The sequence below is a fragment of the Monodelphis domestica genome, chromosome 3 (assembly GCF_027887165.1).
Source record: "Monodelphis domestica isolate mMonDom1 chromosome 3, mMonDom1.pri, whole genome shotgun sequence".
In the NCBI taxonomy this organism is placed as follows: domain Eukaryota; kingdom Metazoa; phylum Chordata; class Mammalia; order Didelphimorphia; family Didelphidae; genus Monodelphis; species Monodelphis domestica.
In genome coordinates this window covers 478,530,132-478,550,801 of record NC_077229.1, presented here as the reverse complement: position 1 = coordinate 478,550,801, position 20,670 = coordinate 478,530,132, and the positions used below count along the sequence as shown (strand labels likewise).

Below are 20,670 nucleotides of genomic sequence, written 5' to 3'. Positions count from 1 at the left end.
GCTATGGTGGGACCCAGTAACAGAGGAGCAACAAGAGATGTAAAAACATGTGTTGCTGCTGACAATGGACAACAGTACCCCGATGGTCTCCCTTGGGGAGGTAGGCACTTTGTAGGCGCCTATCATTAATATCTTTCTTTCCAAAATGTTCCCAAATCATATTGGAAGAGTGTGACATCACAATCCATTAAATAAAGCTTATACACTTCCCAACTGTGTGACCCTGGGCAAGTCACTTCACCCCCATTGCCTAGCCCTTACCACTCTTCTGCCTTGGAACCAATACACAGTATTGATTCTAAGATAGAAGGTAAGAGTTTAAAAAAATGAAGCTTATAGGACATCCAGTTGTGAAAACTGTGCTCATTTTATTGCAGAATGTAAAAGGTGATTATAAAGATAGATATGAAACACCTTCAGTAATTTCACCTCTTCCAAAATTCAAATTGACAAACATTTATTACAAGTCTACAAGGCACTGTTCTATGTGCTAGGGAGATGGACAAAATGAACCTTTGCCACCCTCGGGGAACTGGAGATCTAATATGTAAATAGTAAATACGCGATTGTTTTCAAAGGCAGAGGGCACTAACAACTAGGGAGGAATTAGGATGGATTCTAAGTAGGAAACAGGAGGAAGCAGGGAAGCATCTAAGGGGCAGAGGATGAGAGTGAGAACACTGTAGGCATGCCATTGAGTCTGAAGATGAATGCCATTTGGTGGAATTTATTTAGCTAGGTTGGCTGAATACAGAGTGCATGGAGGGGAGTAACATTCAGTAGAGTTTAGAGAGGTAGGTGGGACCTCATGGTCTGTATCCCAAAGAGATCAACAATAGGGAAAAAAAAAAACTTTACAAAAATCTTTATAGCAGCTCTTTTTGTATTGTCAAAGCACTACAGGGAGGGATGCCTGTCTGTTGGGGAATGGCTGAACAAGTTGTGGTATATGATTTTAGTGGAATACTATTGAGCTACAAGAAATGATGAACAAGATGATCACAAAAAACTTGGAAAGACTTATATGAAGTGATGCAAATTGAAGTGAGAAGAAGCAGGAGACTGTTGTACAGAGTTAATAGCAATAAATATGATGATCGAATGTGAATAAATTCACTATTATCAATAGCAATGCAAAGATCTGAGATAACTCCAAGGGATTTATGACAAAAAAAGCTCTCCACTGCTTGGAATGGATGGAGTCTGAATGTAGATTGAAGCATGCCACTTTTTACTTTATGTTTTCCATCAGTTCTTCTCTAGTGTAAAGGCTATGTGTCTTCACTCACAATATGATGAACTTATTGTAAAATAACACATGTACAGCCTATATTACCTGCTTTCTTGGAGAAGAGGGAGGGTTGGTAGGAAGGGAGAGAATATGGATCACAAAATATCAGAAAACGATTATTGAAAGTTGTATTGACATGTAATCTAGAAAAAAATTTAAGGAAAAAAGATAGAGGTGTGGGAGCTAAATCACATAGGGCCATAAATTGCAAGCTGAGTTGTTATATTTTATCATAAAGGCAACAGGGAACCACTAATTTGGAGCAGTTGAGTGACTACATTTATATCAACAATTGAGATCAGGTTTTCTTAAATTTTGGTGGTGATATGGACCCCTCTGATTGTCAGTTTGGTGAAATTTTTGTACTCTGTTTTAGAATATTATAAATACCCAAAAATTATCTGAGAGAACTGATTATTATTTAGATAAAAATAACATTTTTCTCATTTTAATTTTTTTCCAGATTACATGCCACCACAATTTTAAATATTTGTCTTCTGCTGTTTTGCAAATCCAAGTTTTTACTTCTTTCTTCCCACTCCTCACACCTCTCTAGGTAATATAAGTTGTACATAAATGATCATATAATACATATTTCCCTCTTTGTAATGTTGTGAAACAAGACACATATTGTTTATACTAGAGAAAAATTCATGGAGTAAATAAAGTGAAGAACAGTAATGTTTCGTTCTGCATTCAGAACCTGCCTGTTTATTCTATGGGTGGGTGATATGCTTTTTCATAATGAGTCTCTTGGGTTTGTCCTGGATCCTTGAATTGCTGATAATAGTTAAGTAATTCACAGTTGATCATCATATGTCATTGCTGTTACTCTGTACAATATTCTCCTGGTTCTATTCCCTTCACTTTGTATCACTTCATATAAGTCTTTCCATTTTTTTTGTAATCATCTTATATGTCTTTTCTTATAGCACAATATTATTCCATTATATTCATATATCACAATTTGGTCAGCCATTCCCCAAATGATGGACATTCCTTCAGTTTCCAGTTCTTTGCCACCATAAAAAGGGCTACTATAAATATTTTATAACATCTTAGGCAAAAAACCTAATAGTAGTATTGCTAGGTCAAAAAGTATACATTTTATAACTTTTGACTGTAATTTCAGATAGCTCTCCAAAATGGTTGGATCAGCTCAGTTCCACCAACAACGTATTAATGTCCCCATTTTTCCATATTCCCTGAGACATCTGTCATTTTGCCCTTTAGCCTATCTGACAGGTGTGAGATGGTATCTCAGTTGTTTTGATATGCATTTTTCTAATAATGATTTAGAGCATTTTCCAGATAGTTATAAATAGCTTTGATTTCTTCACTTTAAAATTATCCAGGAGGCAGCTGGGTAGCTCAGTCAATTGAGAGCCAGGCCTAGAGATGGGAGGTCCTAGGTTCAAATCTGGCCTCAGACATTTCCCAGCTGTGTGATCCTGGACAAGTCACTTGACCCCCATTGCCTAGCCCTTACAACTCTTCTGCCTTGGAGCCAATACACAGTATTGACTCCAAGACGGAAGATAAGGGTTTAAAAAAATAAAAAATAAATAAAAACTATCTATTCATATCTTTTGACCATTTATCAATTATTAAATATTTTAGATGAGACCTCTATCTGAGAAACTGTCTATAAAATTCTCTCATCCAATTTGTTGCTTTCCTTCTAATATTGGCTATAATATTTTTATCTGTATAAAAACTTTTCAATCTAATGTATTCAAAATTCTCCATTTTAGATTTCACAGGAGTGAAACAAGGATGCCCATTATCACCAAAGATAAGAGAAGAAAGAGAAATTGAAGGAATGAGAATGAGCAATGAGTTAATAAGATTCTTTTCACAAACAATATGATGATATGTATGGAAAATCTTAGCGATTTGAATAAAATTTAATTGAAACTATCAATAATTTTAGCATGGTAGCAGGAATTAAAATAAACCCACATAAATCATCACCATTTCTATATATCATTAACAATGTTCTTCAAGAAGAGCTAGTAAGAGAATCAATTTAAATTAACATAGATAGAATTAAATGCTAGGACTATAACTTCAAAAACAAATCCAGAAATTATATGAACATAATTATGAAACACTTTTAATACAAATAATGTCAGATTTAAATACTTGGAGAAACATTGTACATGGATGGGCAGAACCAATATAATGAAAAAGGCAGTCCTATCTAAATTAATCTACTTATTCAGTACCAACCCAATTACCAAAAATTTGTTTTATTGACATAGAAAAAATAAAAATAAAATTCATTTGGAAATACAAAAGGTCAAGAATATTAAAATTTTGACCTTATTAAATCCTTTATAATTGGTCTTTTATGTTATCTTTTCATTCTTGTAAATAAAATTTTCCATTCAGTACCTTTGCTTTTTTTTTTTTTTAAACCCTTACCTTCTGTCTTGGAGCCGAGTGGTAAGGGCTAGGCAATGGGGGTCAAGTGACTTGCCCAGGGTCACACAGCTGGGAAGTGTCTGAAGCCATATTTGAACCTAGGACCTCCCATCTCTAGGCCTGGCTCTCAATCCACTGAGCTACCCAGCTGCCCCCCCCCCCTTTGCTTTTTAAAATGTGAATCCTGTGCCCTTTGTTGTCTTAATGTAGAAGCTGCTAAATCTTGTATTATCTTTATTGTATCCCTTATTGTATTGCTTCTCTTTAGTCACTTTTAGTATTTTCTCCTTAACCTGGGAGTTATAAAACTTAGCTTTAATGTTCCTATGAGTTTTCCTGTTGAGATCTTTTATAGGGGTGATCAATATCTTTTTTCAAGTTCTACTTTTTCTTCTAGTTCCAAAACTTCAGGGCAATTTTCTTTAACTATTTCTTTAAGGATCATGTTTAAATTCTTTTTTTTATCATAACTTTCAGCTAGTTCAAGGGTTCTTATATTGTTCATTCTCAGTCTGTTTTCCAGGTCAGGTGCTTTTGCAATAAGATGTTTCCTATCTTCTTCAATTGAATTTTATTATTTCTTGTTGTCTTTTTTCTTTTCTTTTTTTCATTTCTGTCCCTTTTTCTTTTTCTTTTCTTATTGTCTTAAGAAGTTATCAGCTTTCTCTTCTCTGATTCTAATATTTAATGAATTATTTTTTTCACTGAGTTTTTGAATTCGTTTTTCCTGATTGCCCTTTCTTTCATCATTTTCTATATTTTCTTGCATTGTTTTTATTTTTTCTAATTTTCCTCAATCTTTCTCATTTTTTAAACTTTTACCTTCTGTTTTAAAATTAATACCAATATTGTTTCCAAGGAAGAAGTGAAGTAAGCACTAGGCAGTTGGGGTTAAGCAGCTTGCCCAAGGTACAATAGCTAGTGTCTGAGTTCAGATCTGAACCCAGGACTTCCTGTCTCTATGCCTGGCTCTCAATCCACTGTGACATCTAGCTGCCTCTATGCTATTACTTTCAACCCTCTTACCCACTGTGGTTTCTACAAACACTATAAGCATCTTCTAACCCCTCTGTCCTGGAGCAGTCATCAGGAACTCTGTTCTCTGTTCACTTACTTGTATGTTTTCGCTTCTCTTCTCTTATAGCCACAGTCTAATATAGTATATAGTCAGCACTTGTGGTCCTCTATGTTTCTCTCAGTCAGCAGCCTACACAGTGAGCTGTTGAAGTTTATGAAGCTGAGGCTGGGATTACACAACTGCCTGCTGGCCTTGTCATCTGTTTATTTCATTGTTAGCCATCTAGAGACCTCCAAGCTTCTCACATTGTCTCATATTGAACAATTATCTCTCCCTTAACTTAGCCACTTTTGCCTTTTTAAAGTTTACTTAGAGGCTCTATTTTTTTGGTCTGCATTATATTATATATGTGTATATATATATTTAAATCTTTTTAAAAATTTAATTTAGAATATTTTCCCTTGGTTACATGATTCATGATTCCCTCCCCCCCATAGCTGACAAGCAATTCCACTGGATTGTACATGTATCATTGTTCAAAAACTATTTCCATGTTATTCATGTTTGTAATAGAGTGATCTTTTAAAGTCAAAATCCCCAATCACATCTCTATCAAACCACATGATCAAACATATGTTTTTTCTTCTGCATTTCTGTTTCCACAGTTCTTTCTCTAGATGTGAATAGCATTCTTTCTCATAAATTCCTCTGGATTGTCCTGGATTATTTCATTGTTGCCAGTAGAAAAGTCTAACACATTTGATTGTAGATGAAGTATTTTTAAACATTTGTTGGGGAATTTGGAAAGTGAGGTAATCTTCTCTATCCTACCATCTTCCCAGAATGCACATAATATTTTTAAAAACCAGGTTAAGAACTCCTGATTTAGAATAACAGATGATCACTGAGACAGGGCAAGTGTTTTATAGTACACAATTTTTAAAAAATGGAAGATTGATTTTTTCTTTTCTTAAAGGCAAATTTTTGAGTCCAAGATTATTCCCCCTGAACCAATGGTTCAAGAAGAATAGTTTAAAGGCCAAATTCAAGTTCTAAGACCTCTCTTCTAAAATAAAGGAAATTTTAAAAAGAAGTTGAAAAACTCACTTGTGCTGCAGATATCTCTGCACAGGTTACAGGTGCCTTGGAACATGAAAACCCCTCAGACAAAGCATCTAGGATATCATCATCACTCATAAGCTGCAGGAGTCAGAAAACAAAGATAGCTCATTGTGATTAGCTTCAAAAGTAGTCTAATGTTTAGATGTAATTCAAAGCACAAAATAAAAGCTGTGCCAACTCCTGTTATCACCACACATCCCATAATGACTCAGACAAATTAGTTTACTTACTGAAGTTTTTTCACTTTGTTTTTTCTCAAGAAGTTTTCCATCTTTACCCTATAGTAAGATAGGGAAGGGAGTCATTTGTGCATTTCATCATGAGATTGAAATTTCATAAACATTCCAATAATTTCAATTGATATTAGTGCTCTTTAGAAAGTCAGTCAAGCATAATTATGTGTCAGGCTCTGTGCTGATAGCTGGGATACAAAAATAGGCAAAAGACGGTCCTTATGCTCAAGGAGGTTATGGTTTAATGAGGAGACAACAAGCAAACAAATATGCTGAAATATATATATATATATATATATATATATATGATAAATAGGAAATAATTGAATGGGAGGGCAGGAGGATTAAGAAGTATTGGGAAAGGCTTATTATAAAAGAATGAATTTTAGTTTAGATTTATAGAAAGCCAGCGAAGTCATTAGAAAGAGAAGAGTAAGGAGAGAAATTCAAGTATGGGGGGAAAGTCAGAAAAGAGCTGAGAGGTGAGTGTCTTGTTGGAATATCAAGAAGGCCAGTGTCACTGGATCAAATTGTATCTGCTGAGAAATGAGTTTGAAAGGTAGAAGAGGCTAAATTATGAAGGACTTTAATGGTCAAACAGCATTTTGTATTTTGGTTTTGGAGGCAATATGGAGTAACTGGAGTTTATTGAGTTGGGGTGTGTGTGTGTGTGTGTGTGTGTGTGTGTGTGTGTGTGTGTGTGTGTGTGTGTGTGTATACACATAACTGAACCTTTAGGAAATTCATTAGAAATGGGAACCACTGGTTTTGGTTTTGGAAATAGGATCCTTTAAAAGGAAAGCAGTGATTATAGGACACCTGGAGAATAGTACAGTGGGAAAGGAGTCAGTTTACAAAAATTCTCTCTCTTTTAGTACTCTCAATTCTTAATCTCCCTTTACATTTTGCTTAAAAGGCATTGGTCCTATCTTTGGGATTCAAGTAGCTCAAAGGATGAAAGGCTCAACTGCTGAGATCATTTCCTGACTGCCTGAGCATAAAAAGGCAGAAGAAGGTTGAGCCTGTCTTTAATGCTTCACTGGAGACCTCCAGGCTTCTCAGAGTCATGAGAGTTAGGCTCAGTTGAATCAACTCAATGTCTTCAATGTGTGTCTGCAGAGACACACACATATATTCAAACATACTAATATATATATATATATATATATATATATATATACCTTGCCATATCTATTTGCCTATTTATCTTCTTGACCCCTACTAAGTACATCTTTTGTTAATTGATGAATGACCTATTGAGTGTTTGATTTTATTCCCATGTTGGAGCCTGAGCAAGGTTAGAAAAGCTAGAAAGGCTAGGCAACAGGAGTTAAGTCCCTAGGAAGGGTCTGAGGCCAGATTTAAACCAGGTCCTCCCAACTCCAAGCCTGGCTGTCCATCCACTGAGCTATGTACCTGCCTTCCACTTATAAATTGTTTTGTGTTACAATTATTTGTCTACCATAGTTATTATATCCCAATGTAATAAAATGGCCAGGTCCATGAAGGCAGAGACAAGCTATTTAATAATTGTTTGAACAAGTACAAGGCCATTTAATTTAGTAATTTTTTTTGTTTTGTTTTAGCTTTAATTTGTGACAGTGTCTTCTGCAGACTATAGATAACCTACACCAATATCTTCTTAGTCTTGGATCCATGCCTGTGTGTCTGATTGCCTTCCATATATGAATTACATATGATATAGATGTAGACTTAAAAATCCATTTACCTTTGCTGCTTTTAATCTGTATTCAGGAGGGACTGTTTCCTCTTTTTCACCTACTTTTTCTCGCTTTTCTTCTTTGGATTTCTCCTGAAGGAAAGCTTTCTGTCATTATCACTGCATATATCATTTGTGCATTTTGGGGGTATGTATGTATATTCATTTCCCATGAACTAAGTGCCTGGGATTGAGCTTGGGGAGAATACCTTCAGGTTGTCATCTATATCTGATCAGGATTATGAAATCATAGGATCATGGGATCATGGGATCACAGATTTAGCACTAGGAAAGGCCTTAGAAGCCAATGGAATTCAACCCAACTCAATTTAAAGGAGAAGAGCTGAAGATCACTGGGGTCTAATACTGGCCCAGCCTGGGATGATACAACTCTAAAGCTGAGATAGAGTTTGAACCTCAGAGCTTCTAAGTCCAGCACTCAATGCACTACACCATGTTGTGCCTTTCACAGCTATCATTTATATCCTTTGGAGATATATCCTGGGTAAGCACCAGGGTCAGAGCATTGCCACTAAGTGGCTACTAGGTCATGTCCTGAGGCAGCTACTGTTTCTTTTCTTTATAGCTCCTGTAAGAGCAAAAATATTCCAAAGGTTCCCAAGAATAATCAGGTAAGAGAATGTCATCCATTTAAAATCTGAACCTTTCATAAAATCAAAATGGTGGGCTTTTTAGAAAGGACTCCTTTCAAAGAGGGTATACAATTGGATGAGAGTGGCACGGGCTGATGTGCTGCAGTCTGCACTGTGGACAGGAGTGCTCACATGAATGACCCACTGATGTAAGTTCCAAACCAAGGATTTATCAAATAGTGCAGGTGTTTTAAATAGAAACATACTCAGGCACACTTTATAAGTGATGAAAAAAGGCACTTTTGGGTGGGGAAGGGAGAGAGATGGATCATTACCTTTATTTTATCCACTGAAGGTTTTGTTTCTTCTGGATCAATTTCCTTCTTTTCTAGACTTCCCACTAAGGCTTCCACAGCATCATCTGACACTTGTTCCTTCTGAAAAGACACAGGAAGGAACAGTGGTTTATCAGTCTTTTAAAGATGTATTTGTCCAAGAACATTCAAAAACACAAAGTTCACCTTGGACACAATTCATCATGTACTCTAGAAGTCTGAAAGAAAAAAAATCCATGTTTTAAAACCAAAGGTTGAAATCATCAGAGGCTCTGTAATATGACACCATATTCATATTTTACTAGTTGGGCAACTGATGGCATGCATTTAAAGGTATTTGGGTATTGGCAGGAAGACCAACTGAAACCAACTGAAACCAACTAGAGGAAAAGTAAATTGAAATTTGAAACCTCTGGCAGAGGAATATATTAGGAGAAAAAAAAAGGCAAAGAGAGCACAGGATTCTGATAACTCCTAAGCCTGCCCTAACAAAGACTAACTCTACAAATCATCCAAAACCTAAAAGATTATTCCCCTAAACCATCAAAATATAGATATCACCCTTATTCCAGGGAAAAAAAATCTTCATCTTTTTTTCCAAAAATGAAAAATAGCATGGTAGAGTGGATAGAGTACTGGCTTTGGAGTCAGGAGCCCCAAGACTAAACAAGTCACTTAGCTTCTCTGGGCCTCAGTTTCCTCACATGTCAATTGAGGGATCTGGACTTGATAACCTCTAGAGTCCCTTCCAAGGTTATAGCTCTGATCCCATGATCTAGCTACTATTATCAACCTCTTCATGCTCTGCTCCTCCCCAAAAGAATATATATATATATATGAGTATATATATACATATATATATATAATAATGACATGGTATATATTAAATTTTTAATGATCTCAGACACAAGAAATGACACAAACCTCTATTATCATTTGGTGGTCTGACACTGCAGTGGACATTAAGAGGTTGCCCAAATCACTGTCCCCAGTAAATAGTTTCTGATATCTCCTAGAATCATAGGAGTGTAGGCTAAGGACTGGAACCTTGGATATCATCTAGTCCAATTCTCTAGTTTTACAGATGATGATCCCAAAGCCCAGCATGTTTAATTAACTGTCTTGACTGACATCACATGAGTAGCAAGGTGTGGAGATGGTCTTGACCCTAAGTCTTCTCACTACAAATCCAACATCCTTTTGTTACGTCAGACAATATTATACATATACATGATCTATAAACTGTAAATATGAATCAATTTACACATAATTTCAATTGCTGTTTGTTTGTTTCTTTATTCATACTTTTCTCCCACCTATCCCAAAGTTCAATGGCTGAAACTTTGGTCTTGTCCACAGTGGTTCGAAAGCTACTGTCAACTAGAGACTTCCTGGTCTTTTACTAACAGGAAGCTGGAGTTTGATCCTAGAATAGGATGTTTCCTAACAGCCTAAGGATCTCCACAAGCTTGGCTAATGATAGATCTTTTTATATAATGTTTCCTATAGTCACTTTTGGGGCTAGAACTTAGGTCTTCTTACTTCTAAAATACCTTATTCTCTTTCTTATGCAAAGGAACCAGATAAAGTTTTCATAAAGTCTGATCCAAGCTGGATATTTTTTTCTTGTCTCTATTTTCCCCATTTTCTACCCTTGACTTCTAATCTTCTTCTGCCTCTAGCATCCAATACAATCAATGTAAACAACACTAGAACTGGGAATCAGAAGAATGAGGTTCAAATTTCAGCTCTGTCACTATATGACCTTGGATAAGTCACTTGAAATCTTTGTGTCTTAATTTCCTCAGCTGTAAAGTGAGAAGCCTGGACTGGATGAGATTAAGTAGTTGGGTTTTTTTCCTAGCTATTATTTACTCCCTAATTATCAATCAATTCACCATCAATCAGCATATATTTACTATGTACCAGGAGCTGGAGTTCCAAGCATAAAAAATGAAGTAAGACCCACTCACAAGAAACTTCTTCCTAGGGGGCAGCTGGGTGGCTCAGTGGATTGAGAGCTAGGCCTAGAGACAGGAGGTCCTAGGTTCAAATCTGACCTCAGACACTTTCCAGCTGTGTGACCCTGGGCAAGTCACTTAATCCCCATTGCCTAGTCCTTACCACTCTTCTGCCTTAGAGCTGGAAGGTAAGGGTTTTATTAAAAAAAAAAAAAAAAGAAACTTCTTCCTAGAACACTGTACACTGAGACTGATACACTGTGGTATAATCAAATGTAATGGACTTCTCTACTAGTAGCAATACAATGATCCAGGACAATTCTGAGGGACTTGTGAGAAAGACGCTATCCACAGTCAGAGGAAAAACTGTGGGAGTAGAAACACAGAAGAAAAACAACTTCTTGATCACATGGGTCGATGGGGATATGATTGGAGATGTAGACTCTAAATGATCACCCTGGTGCAAATATCAATAATATGGAAATAGGTCTTGATCAATGACACAAGTAAAACCGAGTGGATTTGCGTGTCAGCTATGGGAAGAGGGGGTTGGAGGAAAGGGAGGGAAAGAACATGAATCTTGGAACCATGGAAAAATATTCTAAATTGACGAATTAAATAAAATTTAAAAAAAAGAAAGAAATTTCTTCCTGGCTCCCAGGGACCCAAGTCCAAGAATTATTGACCTTTATAGCAGCATAACTAATAATAATGATAATGATATCCTTTGCAGTTACTGAATACTTTTTGGCTATCCTTACAACAATGCAGTGTTGTCAAAGGATTTGCAAAGGCTGCAGGGAATTAATGTTAGTATTAGAAGAGGTGGGGAAAAATAGAAGCCATATTTTCTGCTTGCTAAAGATTCCACCAAGCTTAAAATTTCACTATTCGCATTATCTTTCTTCTTGGCTACTGCTCAGCTAAAGAGGGAACCAGATTCCTCCATAGCCTTAGCATGAAGCAGATTCTGTTATGAACTGGAACAATGAATTTGGGAGTCAAGAGGTGAGTTTTGATGCCTTGGGGAGGGATTTATTGTCTTGCCTTCTCACCCTCCAACTGCCTAATTCCTGCTTCTCTCCCTGGCCTTGATGCACTTAGAGTGTGGGTATCCTTAGCTACTGCACTCAGAGCTATTGCTGTCATACTGGCCTGTGTCTTAAGATGCAGATTCACTGTCTCCCTGACTATGCATTATATAGAGTCTTTGGAGTCAGCTTCAGCAACATAACTTGAGTGTGGAGGAAATAAACATAATAAAGACTCTGCCAAGGGGCAGTCAATCCGTTTAAATAATATATAGGACACAGAGGGTGGAACCAAGATGGTAGAGAAAGTACACAGATCCACCTGATTTCTACCAAATTACCATCCAAAAAGCTATAATGCTTCAAAATGAATCTTGAAGCAGCATTACCCCCAAAATGTGGAGTAAAATAATTTTCCAGCCCAAAATAACTTAGAGGGTTGACACAAAAGATCTAGTACACCAAGGTGGAAGTGGGGTGCAGCATGCCAAAGCAGACCCTGATGTGACGCTTTGGGCACAGCTTCCTGAGCTCTCAGCTACAGACAGTAAATAAGGGCTGGATAACTCAGAAGGAGATCACAAGGGTCCCTTTGCTGGCTCCAGGAGCAAGACTCTTATTGCATTGCCAATTTGCAGATGCAGGTGGTACTCCTGGGGCAAGCTCTCAGGATCAGAAGGAGCATTGATACACAGAAGTGTACCGAGCAAGGAACCGTAGCCAAAGTTCCAAGAAAAGAATGCTTTTAGTTATTCAGAGACCAGAGCACAGGCCTGGACAGTATTAAATATACCTCTCCTTACATCTGAAAGTAGAACTGAAAGTAGATAGAGCCCTGGAGTCCGCTCTGAAGGCAACTGCACAAAGAACCTGAAGCTTCCAGGCAAAAGTAAGCATAAGTTTTTTTTAGTTTTTTTGTTTTTTGGGAGGGGGGTGGGTATTCAATGAAATAGGGGACTTTCAAACATTCCAAATGAAAGGGCCAGAACTGAATGAGAACTCTGACTCTCAAATAAGATTCAACAGAAGCATATAAAGGTAAACAGAAAAGGGAAATTAAACCAACGACATACCTACATGGGATAATTCTTATAATTCCTAAATCTATCATTATTAGGGCAGTGAGAAGGAGTATAAACAGACAGAGGACAAGGGTGTGGATTGAATATGATGGGGGTGATATTAAGAAATAAAATTAAGGCATGAGAAAGGGGAATACATTTGGAGGTTAGGGAAGGGAAAAATAGGATGGAGTAAATTATTGCACATAAAAGAGCTATTACAGTGGAGGGGAGGATGGGAGAGGTAGGGAGAGAAGCACGTGAACCTTACTCTGAGCAGAATTGGCTCAATGAGCGAGGAACATACACAATCAATTGGTAGAGTAATCAATATTATCCTACAGGAAAGTAGGAGTGGAAGGGGATAAGTAATTGGGGGTGGAGGCCAGAAACTAAACAGGGAGGGAAAGTATAGAAACTATAATCATAATAGTATAAAATTTTTTATAAGTCTCTCTAATAAAGACCTCAGTTCTCACATACATAGAGAAATGACTTGAATATATTTAGAATGCAAATTGAGGGAGTTGTTAACTGATTCACCTATTCTGGAGAGCAATTTGGACCTATGCTGAAAGGACTATAAAACAGTACACACCCTTTGACCCAGCAATGCCATCACTAGTTTTGTATCCCAAAAATAAAAAAACAAACAGGGAAAGGGTTTATATGTTCAAAAACACGTAAAAAAGCTCTTTTTTGTGGTGGAAAGAATATCAGTTGGGGAGTGGTTGAATAAGCAATAGTGTATGATTGTAATGAAAAGTTACTGTGCTGTATGATGAAATGATGCACAGGAGGAGCTCAGAAAAAATTGGGAAACCTTACACTAACTGAAACTGAGTGAAATAAGCAGAACTGGAAGAACACTGCACATAGTGACAGGAATACTATACAACTGTGAATAATAACTGCTGTTCTCAGCAATACAATGATCCAAAACTATCCTAAAAGGTTCATGATAAAAATATCATGTGTTTTCAGAGAAAGAACTGATGGAGTCTGAATTCAGACCTTAGCAAACTTTTTTTCACTTAAAAATTTTTTTTTGTTTGAGTTGCCTGCAAATAAAACGGATTAATATGTTCAAGTTTTACATGATTGCACATATAAAATCTATGTGAGATTGCTTACCACATCTATAGGGGGTGGTAGGGAGGGAAGGAGAGAATTCAAGACTCAATAATATATATTTTTTAATATAGGAAATGGTTGACATGTAATCAGGGGAAAATTAAATTTATATTTAAAAAATTAGTGAAAAAATAATATATAGGACATTGAAGCAACTAAGTGGCTCAGTGGATAGGGATTCAGGACTGGAGATTGGAGGTCCTGAGTTCAAATTTGATCTCAGGTACTTCTTAGATGATGGACAAATCACTTAACCCCAATTGCCTTGTTCTTCCTTCTCTTCTACCTTGGAACTGATACTTAGTATTGATTCTAAGACAGAAAGCAAGGGTTAATGAAAAAAAATAGATAAATATACACAGACACACATAGAGGATATTTATTCCATACTTAGCTGAATTAAGATGCAACTTTTTTTCAAGTGCTAACAGATGCTGGCATGACAACTAAATCAGGTTCATGATCACATGTTCACAGATTACATTTCCCAAAGATCAGACATGTATACTATTCTACGTTCACCTAGTTAACTTATGATTTCCCTCTTTCTATTTAAATCATTTACTTATTTTGAATTTATCTTGGAATAGGGTGTGAGATGTTGATCTAAACCTAATCTCTCCCATACTGTTTTCTAATTTTCCCAGCAATTTTTGTCAAAGAGTGGTTTCTTGTCCCCAAAGCTGGGATCTTTGGGTTTATTCTATCTTGCTGAGGTCATTTACTCCAAGTCTATTCCATTGATTCTCCCTTCTGTCTCTTACCCAGTACCATACTGTTTTGATGATCATGGCTTTATAGTACAGTTTAAGATCTGGGTTCAAATCTGACCTCAGACACTTCCTAGCTGTGTGCCCCTGGGCAACCCCCCCATTGCCTAGCTCTTACCACTCTTCTGCCTTAGAACCAATACACAGTATTGACTCCAAGATGGAAAGTAAGGGTTTAAAAGGGTTTAAAAAAAAAAAAAAGGAGACCTGACTTGACTTGGTCTTCACTCTTCCACTTAAGGGCTATATGACTTTAGGGAAATGATTTTCTTTGAACCTAAACTTCCTTTTCTATAAAATGAGGATTCCCATTCAATTTAATTCAGCAAACATTTATTAAGTAATTATGATGATGCAGTGGATAAAGAGCCAGCCAGTAAGGAAGACCTGAGATCAAATATAGCCTTAGATATTCAATCACTGTGTGACCCTCGACAAGTCAGTTAACCTCCTTTTGCCTCAGTTTCTTCATTTGTAAAATGGAGATAATAAAAGCACGTTCCTCCCAGGGTTGTCATGAGTATCAGATGTGGTAATAATTACAGAGCACTTGGCACAGTTCCTGCCATAGAACAAGCACTATATGTTTTATCTATCTTTATTATACTGATTGTTGTTTACACTATTGACTTTTGAAGGCTGTGGTAAGAATAAAACAAGAATGAATCTAAATGGAAAGTGCTTTGTATTTCTGACCTACCCATAAATAATAATATAGTGAAGGTGACAAAACTGTCAACATCTCTCTCCAGAGTTAAAATGCCAAACTCCCCCCATTTTCTCCTTTCCATTACCTTGGTCCTTACATCAATAGGTTAAGAAGTGATGCAGAACATATCAAAGATCCTTTTAGGGGTATTACTTGGGGTTCACTTCTCTGAACCAAAACCCTGCCTGTGTCCAAGTTTAAAATGTACATTTATAAATATGCTTCTCAGTCACTGATTAAAGGGCAACACATTTCTGATTTTCCTTTCATTGGACTCTTCCAATTAGGAATTGAAGCATTACTAGCTCACTTTTAAACCTCAGCATAAAGGAAATTTAGATTCCCTTAGTTTAGACCAGATTTCAAACAAGCAAAACAATGCAAGATTGTGAAACAGTGACAGGCACTTACCTCAATAACTTCTATATGGGAATGAGTAGTTGGCAAAGGTTCCAGTCCTGGGTGAGCAAATATTTGACCTAGAGCTTCTATACCTCTCCTGAGGGACTGAGGATAATGAGATAATGAGAATAAGAGGAAAAGAAAATATTTACAAATCAGGTAGCCTGGTAGAAAAACAATGTTCAATCAGAAGAACCTCTCTATGTTCTGCCATATGTAAGTCTTGTCACTCCTCCTAACCCTAGTTTCTTCATCTGTGTGTAAAACAAAGGGGCTAGATGAGATGATCTCTGCAGTCCTTTCCAGTTCTTAATCAACGATCCTATTTTCTGTGAATTGTCTTTAAAGAATTGTTTTGGGGATAAGAGGAATGAAGAAGGGTATTTCAACAGACACTTTGCCAAACAATGGATGGGAACAAAGCTTTGTGGACTGCCTATAATTGCTCAATACAAGTCAGTAGTATGATATATGGTAACAATTATAAACAAATCAAAAGAATGAATTGGGCTGCATTAAGTGGAATATAGTTTCAAGGAACAAGATGGAGATCATCCCTACATAATAATCTACCTTGGTGAGAGCACTGTTGGGTTCATTTTTGGGGAAGGACATTAATCAATCCAGAAGCAACTAAGATGGTGAAGGGTCTGGAGTTCATACCTTAGAAGACCGGGTTAAGGAAATTGGGGCCGGAAAAGGGACAATTTCACTGTTCCAAATGGGGTCATGAAGAGTTGCACACAATTGAAATGATGGAACAACTACAATAACTATTTTTGACTATATTAAAGCTGTCATGCTCCTAAACGAAGAACAAGAAAGCAATGGAGAGAAATTAAAAAGAGGTAACTTGAGGCTGGATGTCAAGAAAAACTCCCTGAGAATAAGAGTTGTCCCAAAATAGAATGGGGTGACTCAGGAGGACTTCTTTCTTCAAGTCTTCAAGCATAGGCAAGATAACTATTTCTGGAATAGATCAGAGTACAAAGATTCCTTCTGGAATCAGTTGGACTAAATGTAAGGTTCTTCCCTTCCAGTTCTAAAATTCTGTGATTTTGTAATGTGGAAAAACTGAAAAAGAAATTAGAGATGGTGATTTGCATTGGCTTATGATAAGAATTGATGATAATACTTTCTTTTCCTTTAGGAAGCCAGAAAACATTTTTCATTACTTATAATTTTCTATGCATTTGTTTTTTCAACCTACAAATGCCAAGTTATCATTGCTTACCACCTATCATGCCCCTCTTTACAGGAGCCAAGTACCATTTCTCTGGGCCACAGTTTTAATGTTTTCTGAAAAATCCCTCAAAACCTGTCCAAATAGCTTCTCAAGGGGCACAGAGTGATTTAGAAAGACCAACTCATTTTCTCTTGGCAGCTGGAACACTGCCTAGCAGGGGTCAGCTAGCCATCACTGACCCATTCACCATTCCAATTAAAAGACAAACTTTCTTTTTCAGGGGAAATGATGGAAACTTGTATGAGAACCCTGACAAAGGACTCCCCAGCATCATGCTGCCTGCCACCACATGTGACTAGTGTGTCATGCTCCCTAAGCACAAAGCAGGTTGTGAGAAGGAAGTCAATGTTTTTTGTTGTTGCTGTTTTTTTTTTTTAAATATTACCTTCCATCTCAGAATCAATACTGTAGATGGTCCCAAGGCAGAAGAGCAGTAAGTGCCTTGCCCAGGGTGTCACACAGCTAGAAGTATCTGAGATCATATTTGAACCCAGTAACTCCCAGCTCCAAGCCTGGCTCTCAAGCCACTGAGCTGCTCCTGTTTTTGTTTTTAAGAGAAGAAGAAGGGCTACACAGGGCTGCAATGGCCACCTGAGTCAAACTGATTTAAGATTAGAAAAAGAAGAGGGATGCTGCTTCACAGACTGCTCAACTATAATGCTCCTCCCAACTCTTACATGGGAGGATTTTCATATCTGCTGCTTCATAGCAGTGAGAATTTCCTAGGGGAAAATTTGAGCTCTCTCTCAGAACAGTGAGCAGGCAGTTATTAAATGTCTATCATGTGTCTGTTCTGGTGGGCACTGGGCAAAACTTTGAAATAGTTTCTTCCCCAAAGGAGCTTATTGGGGAGATAATATGTCCATATATAGGAATATTCAAAATATATCCAAAGTATATTTAGAGGAAAGCAATTATTAATATAATTAATATAAAATGTAGGGTTGGAAGAAATAGTTCAATGGTCTTATTTTTACCTGGAAGGTGACCAAAAAGATACAATGAGTTGCTATAAGCCCTATTTATTCATGTAAAAAGCCTACCACTGTTCATTGGATTTGGAAGAAAATTTAGAGATTATCTAAATCCAATTTAATTTTGTACACAAGAAAAGTGAGATACAGGGGAGTTAAGTTATTTTCCTTTTTGAGGATAATTTCTGTAGTACTGAAGTGGATGATTATTAATCTTTTTTATAGATTTATGAATTTATCTAGTCTATTAATTTTTATATTCTGAAATTAGATTAAGCATTTGATTTTATATTCTTCTAATTTGAGTATTCTGTGGTTTTTTAGGTAATTTTTCATCTCCTTTCAGTTCTCAGTCCTGTAAATTTCTTTATTTTTTCTTTATTGAAATTTTATCTGGTTCTCTTTTTAAAATTTGGCAATTTGATTTTCATCCCTCTTTTTAAAAACTAAATTAGGTAAAGATCTACTAATTTTATAGTGAGTAATATTTCTAAGGTTATATATAGTGTTTATTCTGTCCAGGAAAGCCTGGATTCAAACCCACATCCTTGGACTCCAGACCACAGATAGACATGGCCCTCACCAGTTTCAATCACCCAAACAAACAAGTGGGAAGAAACTATAATCTATAAAGCACTGCCCAAATTAGAGTAATTGAGGGAGGTTTGTTTAGTCATTTTCTAGTCATGTACAACTCTTCAGGACTCCATTCAGGTTTTCTTGGGAAATATACTGGCATGTTTTGCCATTTTCTTCTCCAGCTAATTTTAAAGAAGAAAAGAAAACAAATGGGGTTTACTGACTTGTCCAGGGTCATATAGTAAGTGTCTGAAACCAGTTTTGAACTCAGGATGATGTATCTTCCAGACTCTAGTCCTGGAACTTAACTGTTCTGATAGTGTAATAATTAGATAAAATCATCCTGATCTAGAGGAGTAAATCTTTTTTGATGAAACTCACCAAATAGAATTATCATAAGCTCACAGGATTTAGAGTTGGAAATAGATCTTGGAGATCATCCATTCTATCCCCTTCATTTTATAGGTAAGGAAACTGAACATCAGAGTGGTTAATTAAATTGGCCAAGATCAAAAGGATCATAAATGGCAGAACTGCCATTTGTACTCTGATTTTCTTAGCTCCAAATCAGGTGCTCTTTGTACTCTGCCATTTAGCAAGTTTGTAGGTATCTGAGATTTTCATTAACTTGTATTAAAGCAACAAGCATTTATTAAGTGCCTAATGTGTGTCAGGTAGCATGGTAGGTGCTAAGAGTGAAAAATATAATAAACAAAAATACTCTAGAGGATCTCACAGTCTAATGGAGAAGACAAAATGAAAATAACTACAAATCAACAAAATCTATTCAGGATAAGTTGGAGCTAATTGAAAAAGGAAGGCAGTAAGATAAAAGATTAGGAAAGGCTTTCAGAAAGATGGATTTTAGCTGAAAATTGAAGAAGAGGAAGAGTTAAAGATGGGGAGAATTTCAGTCTTGGGGGACATCCATAGGAAATTCCCAGAGTGGGCAGACGGATCATATTAGGAGAGGAAGAGGAAGAAGGTCAATGTCACTGGATCTTAGAGTACCATGCAAGGAGAAAGGTTATAAAAAAGGGACAGGTTATAAAAGTCTTTAAAAGAGAAATGGGATTTTATATTTCATTCAGCAATCAAAAGGATGCCAATGGAGTTGACTGAAAAGGGAGGGTGAGTGTCATCATCAGTCTCAGCATTAGAATGAGTCACAATTGTGAATACATAATGGGGAGCACAGCTCTATGGGTAAGTGAACAGATGTCCAGATTTCCTCTCAGGAAATAGGCAGTATTCCAGGGCTTACTCACTGGCTCTGGAGGGGCATTCTGCACACTACACATGGAAGTTTTTGAAACAACTTCTTTAACAGGAGCATGGGCTGGAGTCTCAGAATCCTAATGGAAGAAATAGATAGAATAAATGTGATGAAAAGATCTGATTAGCATGATTGAACATATGCACACTAAAAAATACCTGCTGCAAGCATTATAACTAGAGGAAGAAAATTAAGTGCCTGAGATTGCCCAGTAAAAAATGGGGCACATTTTAAACTTCTTCAGTTTACCATTCATAGCATACTTTTATGTATGGAACAAAAGTTTGGAAAGAATTATTTGGGCTGTAGAAATGTCACTAGTAATTAAAGGAAAAGAAGAAACAATTGCAGAAGACTGAAAAAATAAGGCAAAGGATGGAATAAGTGGGATTTTTGTCAAACATCTCAAGCTTAAATAGTCTGTGCCTCATAGTTGTTCATCCGTAGTTTTTGAAGATTATTATGGGGTGATGTCTTGGACTGTCATGTGAACTGGGTTTAAGTGAGGCAGAGTTTCACAAAGACACCAGACTCATTCTGTCTTCCAGAGTCACTAAAGTCCAGTGGCAAGAACAAAATTGGGCCACTTGGTGATGGTTTAGCCTGCCTTGGAAGGCTGCTTGACCAGGGTGTAGCTGACACATAAGCTACAGCTCCCTGGAGCCACAGGTGAGAGTTGGATGAAAGGTGGACACCAAAGGTAGATAAATAATCCTTAAAAGGGTTCAAGCAAACCCTCACACCAGAGGTGCTAATCCTTCCTGCCTGAATATTCCATACTATAGAAA

General features: G+C 36.8%; 1 protein-coding gene across 17 annotated transcripts in view; it reads right to left on the bottom strand.

Annotated features, from left to right (window-relative positions):
- The window catches only part of CAST (calpastatin), a 161,282-nt gene that overhangs the window by 14,165 nt on the left and 126,447 nt on the right, over positions 1-20,670 (bottom strand). For 14 of the 17 annotated variants that reach the window (XM_007487240.2, XM_007487241.2, XM_007487244.2 and 11 more), the window contains 6 exons: positions 19,875-19,961; positions 15,817-15,912; positions 8,740-8,841; positions 7,821-7,904; positions 6,089-6,136; positions 5,844-5,936 (listed from right to left, as the gene is read on the bottom strand). In XM_007487240.2, the coding sequence (XP_007487302.1) occupies positions 5,844-5,936; positions 6,089-6,136; positions 7,821-7,904; positions 8,740-8,841; positions 15,817-15,912; positions 19,875-19,961 (510 nt within the window). The remainder of the gene's footprint in view (positions 1-5,843; positions 5,937-6,088; positions 6,137-7,820; positions 7,905-8,739; positions 8,842-15,816; positions 15,913-19,874; positions 19,962-20,670) is intronic. The other 3 variants (XM_007487246.2, XM_056824689.1, XM_007487245.2) reach the window with 2 other exon arrangements.